The sequence below is a fragment of the Hermetia illucens genome, chromosome 2, assembly GCF_905115235.1.
Source record: "Hermetia illucens chromosome 2, iHerIll2.2.curated.20191125, whole genome shotgun sequence".
In the NCBI taxonomy this organism is placed as follows: domain Eukaryota; kingdom Metazoa; phylum Arthropoda; class Insecta; order Diptera; family Stratiomyidae; genus Hermetia; species Hermetia illucens.
In genome coordinates, this window is record NC_051850.1 from 95438576 (window position 1) to 95455749 (window position 17174).

The window sequence follows — 17174 nt, forward strand, 5'->3', positions numbered from 1 at the left end:
CGCGTATCGTCTTCTGGAATGCGTACATATATGTGTGCGCACCAGTGAGGCTTCTACACACACATTGAGACCCCTTTGAACTCCACCTATTTCTGACAAAAGTCTGTGGCCGTAAACCGATTTTAACAAGGATTTGGTTTACATAAAAACCTTAAAACAAATCGGGAAACCGGAAGCTGGGCGCTTCAGGTATGAAAGGTTTTGTTTGCTTCTTGTGTGAGTATATTTGAGTGTAGAACTATCCCATTTGTACGTAGCCCGTTAAGAATATGCATTTAGCATGTCAGATTTAGTACTTTGGGTTGTAAATTTACACATTGAAGACACCTTTGAGCTACTGTAACTTTGTTACTAATGGTATGATTTTGATCAAACTTGGAGATAATATACTTCATATTATATTCTATACTACTACCAACCTTTATAACTCTGAGATAAATTTAAGGGGGTTTTTACTCAATTTTCCCAAAAATATGGTAATATACTATTATTAACTTAATTTGAACAGATATCGATATGCAGAGTATTTTGAGGCCTGGGTACCATATAGAGGCAGCTACATGATTTTTTTCAGATTTTTCGGTTGAGTAGTTTCTGAGAATGGGGCCGTTGAAGAAATCAGCAGTTTCCACCCCTCTCACTCCCCGCCTTTTTAACAAATCTCAAAACGATCCCCCCTAAATCTCAACGTGGGAGGATATCACTCACTGCATGTGTGGGGGTCAACAGGCCCCACCTTCTCACCAAATTTCGTGTCAATTGGTATAGACGTTTCTGAGAAAAGTGTCTGTGGTAGACAGACTGACAGACGGACAGACAGACAGACATTGACCCGATTTTAACCTTCATCCGTCCCTCGTATCAATTTGATACGAATCGCTACTTTCACGTTCTGTATTTTGTAGTAATATTAATATTTTGACCTGCTTTTTTGGCCCAAGGAATATTTTTATGAAATTCATTAGATAATACATTAGATAATACATTTTCCGAGAATTCACTTGCAAAGATTGGTCTGAACATCGAAGTCGATGGTAAACGACCAAAAGGCAGACCTAAGCAACGGTGGCTTGATACGCTGGATGGAGATTTGAAAGCCTCGAGATTGCACCCAGATCAGGCATTCGATAGAGCCAAATGGCGAAGCCGATCACGACGAGCCGACCCCGCTTGTGAACGGGACAAAGGCTGAAGAAAAAGAAAGAAAAGATTAGATAATACATTTCCTTCTTTTCTATTTTTCACCCAATTGGCACAATAAAAAAAGTCACGTAAAAGCTCCTCGCGTATCAAATTGATACTACGTAATGTTATGTGTTCGGAACAGAGGTACAGTACCGACATTTGTTTTCTTGTAGCTATCTTGTAGCTAATTTATATGGATCTCGAAAATACAAGGAACTTTGGTTACCAGTTGATATTGCTTCTTTGCGCGCCTATTATGGTTTGCTAATATTAGCTGGCGTGTACAGATCGCATGGGCAATGTATAAATGAATTGTGGGATGACCAAACAGGACCACCAATCTTCCGCGCCACAATGACTTTGAAAAAATTCAAACTAATAAATGAATGCATTCGTTTCGATGACAAAGAACAGAGAAAGGGAATTCGATCAAGAGATAAATTGGCACCAATACGAAACGTTTACGACAAATGGGTGAATCGATTGAAAATGTGTTACACTGTTGGAAAAAACGTTACAGTAGATGAACAACTTGTACCATTTCGCGGTCGCTGCCCATTTACACAATATATACCATCAAAACCGCATAAATACGGTATCAAAATATGGTGTTTGTGCGATGCAAGTACATATTATGCTTGGAATCTTGAAGTATATACGGGTCGCGATCGAAATTGTAAAGCAGAAGTAAATCAAGGCCAAAGAGTTGTTCTGACTCTAAGCAATCAACTGAGTTGTCGTAACATCACAACAGATAATTTTTTTACTTCACGGCAGTTGGCCCTAGAATTGAAAAAGAAACAAAACAAGTTGATTGGAACGATCAGAAAAAATCGAAAAGAAATTCCACCATTGCTGCTGCAAATGAAAAACAAACCAGTATATCATTCCGAATTTGTGTTCGATCATGATTTGCGCAGCACAATGGTCTCTTACGTACCAAAAAAGAATCGTTTTGTCACTCTATTTAGTACACTTCATGACCAGAAAAGTGTGGCTAACGACGAACAAAAAAAGCCGGAAATTATTCGATTCTATAATGCGACGAAAGGTGATGTTGATTCTCTAGATAAACTCGTAGGCACTTATCGCTGCAAACGCAAGGTGAATCGTTGGCCATTAGCCCTTTTCTGTAACATCCTTGATACTTCAGCATACAACAGTTTCGTAATATTTATTCATCTCAACGCAGATTGGAAATATGAGAAAAAAAAGTATCGCCCTCGCTTGTACTTAGTGGAGCTCGGAAAGCAATTAGTTACACCATATATTGCGAACAGAAAAACTCGTCCTCGAACACCAAATGCAAATGCTGTTATAGATGAAATTCAGAATATTTCATCAAGATCATCATCACCAACGACATCAACATCAGCAGCGCCAACATCAACGACAAACGCATCGCGAAAATCGAATTTACCAAATTCTCAAAAACTCACGCATGCTCCGTCAGCAGGAAAACGAAGTCGTTGTGCACATTGCGAATATAAAAACAACAAAAATTTATGCAGCAATCGCTGTGATAAGTGTATAACTTATGTTTGCAATGCACATCATTTCAAACTATGCACAAACTGCATTGATAAACTATAATTTAATTCATTTTTTCATTTTTTACATTTCGGGATTGAAAGTTTTTTGCGAAAATCGACTTTTTTTTTAATAAATACTTATGAACAGAATTCAATTTTTTTTAAATAAAATATTTTCGAAATATTTTATTATTTATTTTATTTTTCCAAATAAAAATAAATAAAAATGCTTGAAACACGTCTACTTTCTATGGGGTATCAATTTGATACGCGAGGAACTTTAATGTGTGGGGAAATGAGGGACGGATGAAGGTTAATAAGGTTGTGTTTTGTCAACTAAACCTTAAAAACGAAAATACATTTTTAACGTAGATTTTTAGGGTTGACAATACATGTCCTCACTCCTATGCCACACTAATTGAAATGTAACAATTGTTGCCGTGCAAACATTCTTCGCAAAGTATTAAATGCAATGTCTCAGAAAAGTGTAGCCCCAAGTCAGGATTGGAAATGGATAGTCCTACATGCTCATGTGTGTATTCCTTAGATCCACTCTTAAGTTTATTAGTGTAAACTTCTCGAAAATTATAATAGTAAACAATAGAATTCTAACAAAATCTTTAGAAGAGCTCTTGGGTTTAGATGTCACTTCCGTTACAGCTGGTAAATGCTAGAATTGATTTTTTCACAAAAGCCTGGATTATTCCCACCGTCGTCAACAAAACCATAGAAAATGCTGGCATACATTCCCAAGCAGGAATACATTCCCCTGGAGAAATGGGAATCATATCTCAATTTTACCGTTGAGAATATTACTGTTACAGTTTTGCTGAAACCTGATGAATGGTCTTGGAAACAAAATCGTTCCGCTCAGGGGCACGGAGGAATGAAAGATTAAAAAATTAATCAATCTGATGGACAAAAATCGCAGTGGAGCCCGATCAAATTGATATCAACTCATTGAATTACTCTCCTTACCTGTTTTCCTCAGCAACCGATTAAGGTATGTTTTCTGCAGATTGCAGTGGAAAGACAAAGTGCCGGTTTCAGTGTGCGTTCGCATGGCAGCAGAAGGAAGTTTTATGCAATTGTTCTGATATCTGATTGCAACTCAAACTGAAACATTACAGGCTCATGAGAGAGATTCATTTTTTACGGTGATCCTGGATAAGCATTGACAGCCGTAGGGCTGTTCCGTGTATTGTAATCGTTATTGAATTTTCGCATTTTAGATTTGATACAAGCACAGCACTCGGTACTGGAAAGCTGGGTTTAGGGCTAAAGTGGAAGGAGCAATGGAGCTATCATGGCTTATTGGAAGAAACTAAAAAGTATTAAACTTGATATTCGAATCTAAAGTCTCATTTTGTTGAAAACAGACGCTTGTAAGAAATGCAACATTTATTCAAAGCAAGTCCAGGTAGGCATTAACATCTTCGAACATATCGAAGTGAGCGCACATGCCACGAAAGATAAACGAACCCAAATATCCGCTACTCTGAAGTCCGTCTGTTCATCTGTTCATAGGTACATACCTTCAGATTAAGGTGGAGAATTTCCCAGCCGAGCAGGAGTTCCCTTCTATAGGAAATGTGAATTTTGTATTTTCGTGGTTAACGTTATGCATGTGCAACGCAAACGCAATTTATGAAGGGCATTAGAGGTGCCATTTGACAGAGTCTGACCTTTTTGTGAGCATCAACTTGATGAGATTTATGTAAGTTGGTTATGTACAACTTGAATTTCATTTTGCACACCTTAAGGGCATGTGGGCTGAACCCTATTACCTCATAAATCTCGGTTACAAGGAATCTTTTCTTCTCCATGTCGTCGAAATGCCTTTCGGAATTAGCAATGGTTAACCTTACGTTAGCACGTTTCGTTAGCAGTGCTGAAAGGTTAACATGCGAATTATACTTTTCTGTAAGATTCAAATTTATGTAATTTTCTGAAATATTTGTTGTTTGTTAGCACAGTTAAGCATTTCTAGGCAATTTCGTAATTTACTAAAAGAGCAGATATACTTCGATCTTTAGTTTTAGTTACGAGTACTGAGAGCCGTAGCCTGATATCATGGGTCATATTTAATTCGGATAATTATTAATTTTTAATTCCTTACTTGAAGCTGTAAACTCTAATTTAGTAATTCAATAAAACAGAAAAAGTCCAAGAAAACTTAAAAAGGCGTTTGACAACCACCAGAATATCTGATGGGGTCCTGGGTTATTTAGCACACAATATTCAATTCCTACCTCTTTAGACAGGAAGGAGACTGAAATGAAGCTGCATTGGAAAAACGCCGAAGAAGCATTCCAGAGTATGAACAACGGTACCTCGAATATAAACAGGCACGAAAAAAATTGCAGTGGGCCATCACGAAAAGTAAAAATTATTGCTTCAAGTGACTCTGTGATGAGGCAGACTCGGATCCATGGCGTCCGTTATGTCAGCAATAAAAGGCAAAAGGTCTCCTCCTATTATGTGGGAGATAGTTTTGACATTGTTTCCCCAACATCCGGAAACAATCTTCTCAATGAGACCAATGAGCGCCGAAGACATACCTCCAGTAACCACAGACCAAGTTTTGGATGCAGTGAAAAGGGTCCGGGATGCTGCAGCCTCCGGCATTGACCGAATGGCAACAAGCATGTTTGCACGGGTATTTACAGACTGCCTAAAAAAAGGGTCTGCTTCTCCGTAGAGTGAAAAATACAAAAGCTTGTATTAATCCCGAAGCCTGGTGAGCCGATAGGTGGATCAACATCCTATAGATCTATCTGTCTTCTGAATACAATACGCAAGCTTCTCGAGCGGGTAATATATAACCGGCTATATCCATTAATTGATACTGGCGGTTATTTATCAAATAGGCAGACTCAGTCAGCCGTTGATGCTACCAAACAAATTTTTGAACTAGCCAGAAAAGCCTACGACGAAGGAAAATACTGTGCACTGGTGACTCTTGACATCAAGAAAGTGTTCAATTCTGCCAGATGGAACCATATCATCGAAGCGCTCATCTGGGCACAAACGCCAAAATATATATTAAATATAGTCTTCGATTACTTTCGACAGCGGAAGCTATTTTATGATACGGATAAAGGGTCGAAGATGTGTGTAATAACGGCAGGAGTTCCATAGGGGTCTGTTCTGGGCTCTCTGCTATGGAAATTAATGTATAATGGCGTTTTACGGCTTACAGCAAGCAAACAAGCCGTTGTCGTCGGATTTGCAGATGACGTTGGAGTGGTCATAACATCCAAAAATGCGACGAAGTGCAGATATATGCGAACGAGACTATACGGACGATCAAGTTTTGGCTTAAAGACCGCGGGCCTGAGCTTGCCAAACACAAGAAGGAGTTGGTGCTCTTTACAAAGCGGCGGAAACAGAAAACTGTTGAAATTTGCACCGGGGCGCATGTTGTTTGCTCTCAGCCATCGCTAAATTACCTGGGAGTAACATTCGACTCCCAGTTGAGCTTTAAACCCCACTTAAATCTTACTGGGCAGAAAGCGGCGACTATCAGCTCAACACTAGCAAGGATGTTTCCAAATGTAGGCGGCCCGAAGCACAGTCGACGATTACTCTTATTGCGAGTCTTCAGCTCTGTATTTTGATACGCGGCACCAGTGGGGGTGTTAGGGGTTAGGGGGTTTTCCTGTCCCTCCTCTAATACACATTAATTAGTGTTTATTGTCTACTTCTTCTTCTTTTCTTTAACCTTTGTCCAGTCCCCAAGCGGCATTCGCGATCGGTTGCGTAATTGTGTTTTATCAAAGGCATGATTTGGATCCATTAGCGAGATTTTCAAGCCACCGTTGTTTCGGCTTCCCTTTTGGTCGCTTAACATCATCTTTGATGCTCAGACCAATCTTGCCCAGTGAATTGGCGCGAATTATGTGACCACACCATCGAATACGCCTCTCTCGCAACTTTCCCACAATCGGTTCAACCCCATATTCATTGCGGAAATCTTCATTTCGGATGTGATCAAGGCGTGTCACGTCCAACGAAACATATAATATTTATCTCCATTACCACGAGACCCCTTTCGTTGTTTTTAATAGTGGGTCAAAACTCAGAACTGCTGCAGGCGACAGGGCGAACGGCATTGCGGTAAATTTTAGATTTGAGACGTTTATTGATATGTCGATCACATAGAATGCCAATTGTGGAACGCCACTTCATTCAGGTTGCCCTAATGTGTGAAGCAATTTCATGATGCAGTTCCCCATTGGCTGATAGCATTCCTCCGAGATATTTAAAGCACTCAGTCCTGGGCAGATCATTGCCATTGACAGTAATAGCGGTTGTACCAGGTGAGATCGTGTACCAGGTGGTCAAACGTTTTCTCCAGATCCGTTCAGTTAGTAGTTCGGCAGATCTTGACAAACACGGTTTGATTTACAGTTATTCGAACCCTTTCGCGAATGCAGTTATCAAAAAAACGTTCCAAAGTTTTCATAGTATGGGACTGCGACTGGATAGGACGGTAATTTAAACATTACGCTGAGCTACCTTTCTTTTTCCATTTTGGACCTGTGGTACTTTCTTGTCAATAAGATGGTATTCTAGCTTCCTCAATAACCCGATTGAAGAATTTACTGAGGCATAATGTTGGGTCCCAGCTCTTTGCTATCACAAACTCAGATGTGATGTCGTTAGGTCGTTAGGTGTTTCTTCGAGTTCAGTTTTACGTGGGTACCTGTCTCGTAGACTTAATCCCACGGTCTTCTTTAGGCACGAATTGATTTTGTAACCACAATAAGAGCCTCGCCGCAGCAAGCTACGATGGTATCAGTCTATACCGAGTGCATGGCTCAGCATTCACACTGCTGGATGTAAGACCTACCTAAATCTCTACCGAACTAAGGAGTACGGTTCCCGTGTTGAAACGCAACACCACGCTGAGACCCGAAGGTTTCTGTTCGCTTGAACGCAACCACTACCTCCATAAAACTCCCACCAGAGGGCCAAACGCAAACAACCAAGCTGAACACACGTACAACAGGAGTTCACCTGAAGTATGTGGATCCAGGGGCTATCCCAGTTCCCATGGTACCAGTATACCCCTGGTAAGGTTTCGTGACTATTGCCACTTCAGATGAGTCCCCGTGGTCTGATCGCCCTAATTTGGCCTTTGGTGCATTCACCGGCAAGCCAATGTGATACAGCGTCCCCTGGTGCCACCATTATAGAGGTTCTCCTCGGCTACTTAGTTTTGGTTCGGCAGACAGGGGGGGCGGCAACCTCCCCCCTCCTCCCCGCCACCTCTGAACACCAGTGATGTTGACAAGTGAAATTGGTTCAAATGTCGGCAATTCTTATAGAAGTGGGAGATGAACGAATTCTTTCATTGAAACCTGCTCGAAATATTCTCTCCATCTATCCTTCGGGGCTTGCCTTTCTGGAAACAAATTACCCAAACCGTTTTCCACCATGGCACCTATTGCCGTCTGCCTTTTCATCTACACAACCCAGTCGAAAAAATGTGGTTTCGAGAAAAAACGCGTGCTTTTTCATTTGCTGTAGTGTCAATACTTTCATTTTCGATTTAAATTTTTCTGAAAACCGTCACATAGAAAAACCGCTTTAACATCATACATTCCACATCGTCAACTTGACGTAATTGTTCATAGAATGCATCTTTCTCCTCTGTATTGAAAATCTCATTGATGGGTGGCACTGTGCAGTTGTTATGCTCCTTAACTCTTAGATCCCTCGGTGGGGTCAATCAGATTCTAGCATACGAGCCAGAAGCTAGTGTATTCAGCACTTGGCGTATCAGCCATAAAAGAATTCATCCATCATACATTTATTACGAAAGTATTCAAAATTGAAAACTGAGGAGCCATTCCACTAGAAGCGAAGCATTTTTTTTGGGAATTCTTCCATTCGAGGCCAATCTACACATATCAAAATGTACCTCTCAAGAATTCGCTAATATAAAGTGGTTCCTTGTGTAGAAGGTTTTGATTTGTAATTTCGCGTAAAAAGATGTGTTGTGACAAATTTATTCCTTTTTCAGTTCTGAATTTATCGTCAGCTTGATCATGATTTCATGTTAATGCAGAAAAAACGGTAGTTGCATTTGTCGCTAGAGAAATGTTGTGTGTTTTACTGTCTATCTGTCTGTCTGTCCGCTAGTCACCCGCATTTTTCTCATAGACGGTTATAGCCACTGACACAAAATTTGGTGGAAAGGTGAGAGCTGTGAACGTTCACGCATACAGTGAGTTACATTCTTTTACGACAAATTTAAGTTGAGTCCGCACACATGCAAAAGCGAGGTATACTTTTTTTTCACTAAATATAGTCATTTGGGGTATCAAATAAAAGGTCTCAATCAGTATTTTCCGAACTCTCTCTTAATTTTGACATTTATTGAAAATGTGGGGAGTGCGGTGCGCAGAAAGTCATCATTTCGTTAGCGGACCTATTCTCAGAAACTACCCAGCCGAAAAATCTGAAAAAAAATCAAAAGGCTGCGACTATATGGCGCCTAGGCTCCGAAATACCCTCCATACCGAAATCTGTTCAAATAAAGTTAATAATATGATCTTCCTTTTTCTTCAGCCTTTGTCCCATTCATAAGTGGGGTCGGCTCGAAAGTTAATAATATGATATTACTATAATTTCCAGTAATTGACTGCAAAACCCTCCTCAAGTTGCTGCAATGTAGGCTACAACATTGAGCATGCCAAGCTTGGTGGATTATTAACAAAGCTATAATAGGTCAAAGTTGTCACTTCTTTACAAATTGAAGATTTTGAATGTCAATGTCACCCGAAAGTGGATATTCTCACATAATATATGCATATATTACGTGCTACGTACTAATGGGAGAAATCTTTCAAGTGTCTATAAAAGAAACACACAAAACTTCTCGTAACTGAAGGGTCTCGCTTCCGGTTTCCAGACTTGTTTTTCTATAGTTTACATTAATGAAATCATTGATGCAATAACGAAATACTTAAACAAAGTACCACTGGATTGCATGAGCGTAAAAGCACAATGATCTTCTTCCACCATACAAATTTAAGCCGGCGGACGAATCTTCTTGGCTTCTACCAATGTCGTGTCTGACACGCTCCATGCTGGATCCGGGATGTCTGCTGCTTGACGCTAGAATGACATAACTCGGTTTGGCGATGACCATGCAACCTCCATCCTGAGCGGTCGAGATGACCAAGAGGTACGAACTGTCCCAAGAACCTAAAAAGATGGCGAAATTGATCTTGAAGATCTGCCCGCAAATATTGAAGCTGTATTGAAGTGCTTGCATTACTCTACGCATCATATTGGAGGATGCCTCTTTTGTAAGAAAGTTCTGCGAGTTCAAAGAGGAGGGGAAAAGTGGGAATCCTCCAATCCAAAGGCATTTTGCGAAAATTCATGATATTCTATTTAAATCAACAATAAAATAAGAAACTAAAATGAGACCCACAACAAAATAATATAAATGAAAATGAAGAATAAAGGAACAAATGAAATCTTATAGATAAAAACTCCGCCGTAGCCGCTCCTAAGCCTGCTTGTGAAAGGAGCGATGGATAGCTTCAGTTTGAATGCCTGAACGCCACCGCAGCGCCTCAGCGGGTAGGTGAGGAAAGTGCAGGAAATTCCCGGTCTTGCAGTTTACTTACTGAGAGGCTAGGAGAAGGAGAAATTTAACGTCCGCGATGGATATCTGACGGGGGTTGTCTGAGTTGGTGACTGGGCCGGGTTCCTGTAATGGATAACACGGTGTCGAAACCGCCAATTATCAGGCGGTTCGACGTCTAGCAGCCATGATAACCAATGGCATGGCTCCGCCTGCTGTAGCTGTTTCGTCGCAATCTGCGGCGGTCACTTTAGACGGTTCGCGGAAGTGTAACGCCAATTTGAACTTCTTTATTATATGCTCCTACTACGGGACAAAAATGGCGGGGTGAGTACAAAATCTTACCGCTGCCTGTTGCATCAGAGATTCGTGCAGCATATCGCAGACTAGTATCGCTTTATTACTTGACACAATCCCGGCCCTCATCAGGGTGCGTGTTCGACTTGAGGTCATCGCGGAAACTGGAGACAAAGAGTCGATGGGAGCAGAGGCGTGAGGATTAACATCATCACGTCACGGGTAACAGTTTCAGTACTCGCCAGAGCATTCGTCCGGCCGAAGTCTCCGCTGAGGGTATAAAATTCTTGGAAATGGATCGGTTTGAGTGCAGGTTCTTGTACCTGTACTTTATCTTTAATGATATATACGGCGCATGAACCGAAATATCGTACGCCAGGTATGGTGTATGCTTAATAATAATAACTGTTGGCGCAACAATCCATATTGGATCAGGGCCTTGAAGTGTCTTAGAGCACTTCATTCAAGACCGTAGCGGTACACTACAGTACGCTGTAGGAGGCAATATGGTCAGCATTGCGCTCACCTGAGATTATTATCCTGATTTGACTCAGGTACTCATTTATGGTTGAGTCCACTGATATCCGACATCCAGTCACGATTACAAATCCCTCTGCCAACAGTGAGATTTGAACCGCGACCTTTCGCTACGGCAGCCCAGCGCTCTAACCACTTGAGTCATACAGAAGAAATGATTATGATTAAAACAACCGGAAATTGGTGAATCAAATTTATTTTATAATTGAAATTGAAATATAATTATAATTTTAAATTTGTTTATGTAAATTTGTACATACGGTTCCTTTGTATGGACTAGGTATTTCCAGGCTCTATGCATCTCTAGCAACAACAATTCTATCTCAAATTATTGATTGCGTCTTGACTGTGTGGTGGTATGTCACTACTGCAACTACAATCACTTGTATATTGTGGTGTAGTTAAGATTGGTTTAAGTGACGGAAGATATCCACCATGGCGAGACTCATTAGGGCAGAACATTGCTACGCTGAAACAAATGGAACCTCTGATACAAAAGGCTTACCAATATATTCGGTGAGTTGCCACATAGCATAAATCAGGTCATTAGTCAGCCTGAGTAATTTCCGCCCTTCCTCACTGCAGGGATTACTTACCTTACCTCTAAGAAAGACACGGTGAAGGATCCTGCACAGACTAGACCGATTACTTGGTTACCAATTCTCTACAAGTTGTTAGTGAAAAGATCAACAACTCCGCCATGCTATTAACATAGTATCCTAGTCCCAAGCCCAAGTAAAGGAGGAGGGTTTGAGGCAACGTACTTTGTACTATCCTCCGTAAAACAAACATTAAATGCTGAAATCAGGGAAAGAGATAAATAAAGTATAATTGGAGTTATTCCACTATGATAAATCCTACCTTTTTTGGAGACAGGCCCCGAGAGAGGCATACGCACCACAGGCAGGTCGACCTGATGCCATGCCTTCTGGCAACTTCTCGATGAAAAGGCATGTCATGTGCGTGCTGACGTCTATATCATCATTGCCGTCGACCTTAATGGTCATGTGGGCAAAAAGGCAGACGGTAACAGGTGCCATGAAGGAAAGCGGTTTGGAGAGCGCAATGAGGGTGATCGATTTTGCGGACACCCATGACCTTACTTATGAATATATGGTTCATCAAACAATTGCCTCATCTTCCTACACTTTATAGTGTAGAACAGTAAAGCGCAAATTGATTATATCCGCGATCGTTATGGGATTGCACCGATCGTGGAAAAATTGCTAGAGAGGCGTATTGGATGGTATGTTCACGTAATTCACCCTAACGAGAATTCACTTGCCAAGATTGGCCAAAAGAACGGTGGCTTGATACGCTGGATGGAAATTTAATAGCCTTGAGATTGCATTCAGATCAGACATTTGATAGGGCCAAATGGCGGGACCGACAACGACGAGTCGCCCCCGCTTGTAAACGGGACAAAGAAAGAAGTTAAATGGTGAAATGTCAATGTGCACCTCGAGATTAATAATGGGGGGGGGGGGGGTTTGCATGGCAGCTGAATGATGCTAGAAGAGGATAGCTTCGCAATAAAGTATGAGCTAAATGCTAAGTCCGAGCTGATACACTTGATGTACTTAGATAACACTTAGTTGTGTGCTAGTTCTGAAGATGTTGCGAATAATAGACATGTTTAGTCGTGAAATTCGGATGAAATTTGGATTAGACAAATGTTGAATTCAAGCATTTGGCGAAAGTCATCTCACGCCGCATGCTGGACATCCACATCAATGTTATAACCGAGACCTATTTCTACAGGCACCTAGAAATTCTGCAAGGAAATAAAGCTGATGCTGAAGTAGCATCTCTCGGGGAAGAAGAAAATAAGCGCATTGAATGTATTCGGAATCTCTCCACTATCGTATGCATACATAATATTGCTGTGGCCAAAGACCGATCTCAAAAACGGCCAGCGGGGATACGGACTGCTATGTCCAAATTCCGAATGCATCACCTAAATGCTACCATTGAACGATTATTTTGACAACAAAGAGCGGGCGAGTTACTTGCATGCAGCTGTTTGAAAGGCAGATTACGGGCTGACAGTTAACATGAAGAATCGATCTTTTAATCCTCTGAGTGAAGTGAAGTCAAACCAAAAAAGTATCGATGAGTAGAAGTCGAAGGTAATGCACGGTAAACACGTGAATTGCCTATGACTGCCATTTGCCGACCTGCATCCATCGAACAGATGGCTGTGTGCTGGGGATCTCTTGGCTGCGACGGAGACATTAATGTGTGCCACTGAAAACAGCGTAATTGCCGCTTGAGTTTATAAATGTAGAATTTATGGTGTACTGTTATGGTACCGGTGCAATTCAAGAACAGGAATAACGTTGTATATAAGGTAATCCATCAGAACTTCACATACAAGCATGGTTTGAATACGGTGACATGTCCGGTTTGCCGGTGTAAGCCGGAAGTTCTGCTTCCAGTATGTATTGGGACCGAAAAGTTCTAATTGATCGCCATACATCTCACAACAAACCTGACGTGCTGTCAGTTGACAAGATGGGACGTTCCGCTTATATTATCGGTGTATCCCCCACAATAGCAATAATGAAAGGAAATACGTGGAGAAATAGGTGTGAGGTGTGAGCCATTAGTTTCGGAAATCGAGAAATTTGGAGTTTTGAAAAAGTTATTGTCGTTCCCATAATATTGTCAGCTATAGGTATTGTACCTAAATCTATCACGGGTTTCCTAAGATGTGCTAGGGGTTCCATACAGTCTGGTTTAAACCATGCAGAAATCACCCCAATACACCAGCGAATGGAGGAATTGGATTATCGTCTAAATTCTGAAAAGGGGGTATTAACGTTCTTCCTGCTGCCGTAAAGACGTTAGCTAAAATCGGGCTGAAAATAAACACAAAGAAACTCAAGGTTCACTGTTTTCAGCCCTCGTGTATTTTTTCCCGCCATGATCTAAAACAAGGAGCTTTGTAGGCATGTGCCTTATGCACTTTGTTAGGTAAGTCACACAATTGGCTAACTACGGAACCCGCTATCGCCAGCCGACGAATGATTGGTCCTACAAACACATGGTGCAGGACAGTGGAGGGGGAGTCCCGGTTTTTTGGGAGGACCTGGGCAGAGCTGAAATACATTTGGGTGAAGTAAGGATGACAGGTGTTGTTGTTTACAATAAATTATTATAACCTGCCGATTTGTGGTTTTTCTCCAGATAGATGACAATGAGCATATGACTCTGTGTAGATGATTGCAGTTCGAAAATAATGTGTCGTGGAGTGCAAAGTCAACATCTGTTCATGGTCATGTACCAAATGTTATCATATTATCATAGTTTATGATTATATAAAATGACATTGCAATCTTAATTCCTCTTGCCTGTAAAATTTAAAAAGTTGGAGTTGCATCGTTCTGTCGCCTAGTCCTACAATTCCTACTTTAAGATTCGTTAAATGCGCTCAAAACCGTTTCTGGAAAGTCACACGCACAGGGAAAATGGTCCATATTATTGATCCTTTCACTACAACGTTGACGTTGACGTTCTAATCTGTTCGCTTTCTGATTTTTCGAACCAAATACAATGGGAGCTGAGATCAAATTCCACCTATTCAGATTCATAAACCACTGTTTAACCCATTGCCCCTAGTGCAATTCATCGTTCTTTGATTCAAGATTGAAAACAGATAAACATGTCTGATGTGTAATTTATAAGGAATTCTTAAGTGGTGCAGAAAAAGATCCGAAATCCGATCAAACAAAATGCATCGATAATGGCCTTTTAATGACGGGCTTGTATGGCAGAATGATGTTGCAGCAAACTACCGACATATGCGTCTAAATAACCGTTGGCAATTGCAACAACTTCTCTATCTATGCACATATCTGCATTATGTAACTTATGCGAAACTGGAATGCTTCGAGATGCCTCCACGGATGGGAATGATTGATGAATGGCTGCGATATTGAAAGAAGACCTTGTTTAATTTCCGTCCGAGCTGAAGTCAAGTTGCTATTAGTTTTCAATATAATTTCAGTCCGCGTATTCGTATCATCAGCGATGTGCAACATTCAGCACACTCGATGATAATGCTTGTAACTGGAAGATGATGTCAGATTTAAAATGAAATAATTGTTGCAGATATTAATCAAGAAAATTAGATGAGACGATAAGGCGACGGTCATAAATTAAAACGAAATTGATCTCAATTCCGCAGTCAAGACAAATGAGGGCTGCAATTATTCATAGGTTTGGCGGTGGACTGTGTGCGTTCTGTTAGTTACTTGCTGAATTATGTACACTGTGCTTCCTTAATTGTCGGTAACATTCAGAAAATGGTTCAAATTGATCAGTCGGAATTCTATCTGCCCGGTTTCCTTTCAAATTGTGGAAAATCGGAATTCAACAATTCCGAAACTTGCCATAGATCATATGACTAAATGCTTTCTTGAGCATTAATTAAGAATCTATCACCCTCGACGAATCTACGTCTTCAAAGGATTTACAGGTCTCCTGCTTTTTGGATACGTTTCTTCCAAGTAATTTAAAAGTAATTTGCACTTAACATAGTGTGTGCAACGAGTCAACTGGAAGATTGATTATCTTGTCGGCGAAGAGGAATGTAACGCAACCGCGCAGCAGACACTTCACCTCCAGCCTGAGTAATGTTTATCGATCTTATCAAGGTGCCAATTAAGACGAATGTGTAGTTTGCACGGACGCATGATTTAATCTTGTGAATTTGCATAAAATTGATTGATTTGCTACATTTGCTTTGAAAATAAATTTTAAGTTTCGGAATGCATCTTCCGAGCCCTACCCATAGCTGGGAAGCTGCAACTGTAAAATGATACATCAATTTGTGGAAACGAACATGAATGTATGAATTACTGATGGCACTGATACAATGTATATTTTCGCCTAGGAAGTGCGAATGGGGAGATGTTTAGTGAAGATACTTCTCTGTTAGTGGCAATAGTTTTTCAGCAAAGCGAAATCTGTTCCAAGCTCACCCAGTAGCCCTTGATTTACATTTCACCGGAACCTACTATCTGGAGTCATTTGATTAATCAATGACTATCAGCAATTTTCTGATTTTCTAAACCACTGTGGTTATTGGTTCGATGAAGCCAAGAAGCGTTTGATAAGTTCAGAGGCTTGCAGAGAAGAATATTTCCAGTAAATAAAGGAGCATTAGGAAAAATAAAGCATATCCACATAGAGCGGCTACACTAGCGATAGCGAGAAACCGAGTACAAGCAGATGCTGCACGCTCTGGTTTTGGAAAATCATAGCGGAGGATTATAAGGCGTGGGCTTTTGAATGGAGCAACAACGAATGTAACAGGACGTGTTTGCTCGAAACATTCGTGGAGCCGGAAGTATATCCAGGCGGCTGAAGTGGTTAGAGCGCAGTGCCATCGTAGCAGTAGTTCGCGGTTGAAATCTCACTGGTGGCAGAGGGATTTGTTAACGTGGCTGGATGATGGATACTAGTCGACTCAACTGTGAATGAGAACCTAGGTCAAATCAAGGTAATAATCCTGGGCGAGCGTAATGCTGACCAAATTGAATCCTTTAGTGTACTGCAGTGTACCCTTACGGTCTTGAATGAATTGCTATAACACACTTCATGCCCTGATCCAATATGGATTGTTGCGCAGAGTCAGACGTTGTACTCGCAAATATTGCACTTTCATGTTAAGGTGTGACTGCGAGAGATATTATGTAGAACCGGATGGCACATGTAGGAGCTAAGCCGAATGCTAGCAATTCGGCAAGATTAGGGCCATGGTTCTGAGTTCTCAAATATTACCTCCCTGTCAGAACACAGAGATTTTATCACGTCCTTGGACTCAGTAGTAAAAAAACTAAATCCATTCGGGGTAAACTACTCTAATAGAGACGAGAAGTCTCGAGGCGGGTAGATACCACCGAAAATTTCAACCCAAAGGAGCTAAGCGACCAAATGGCCTAATATGGGAGGGGACAAAATAACAAAGAATACTAGCGGGCGCCGCCGGGAAAGTACTAGCTTTGAGCCGA

The 17174-nt window shown here is 41.0% G+C and overlaps 1 protein-coding gene across 1 annotated transcript; it reads left to right on the forward strand.

Moving 5' to 3' along the window:
• Positions 1 to 1539: 1539 nt before the first annotated feature.
• LOC119648502 lies at positions 1540 to 2778 on the forward strand. The gene is made up of 2 exons (XM_038050271.1): positions 1540 to 1872; positions 2134 to 2778. Exons 1-2 carry the CDS (start codon positions 1540 to 1542, stop codon positions 2776 to 2778), a joined length of 978 nt encoding a protein of 325 aa, XP_037906199.1.
• The last annotated feature ends 14396 nt before the right edge of the window (positions 2779 to 17174 follow it).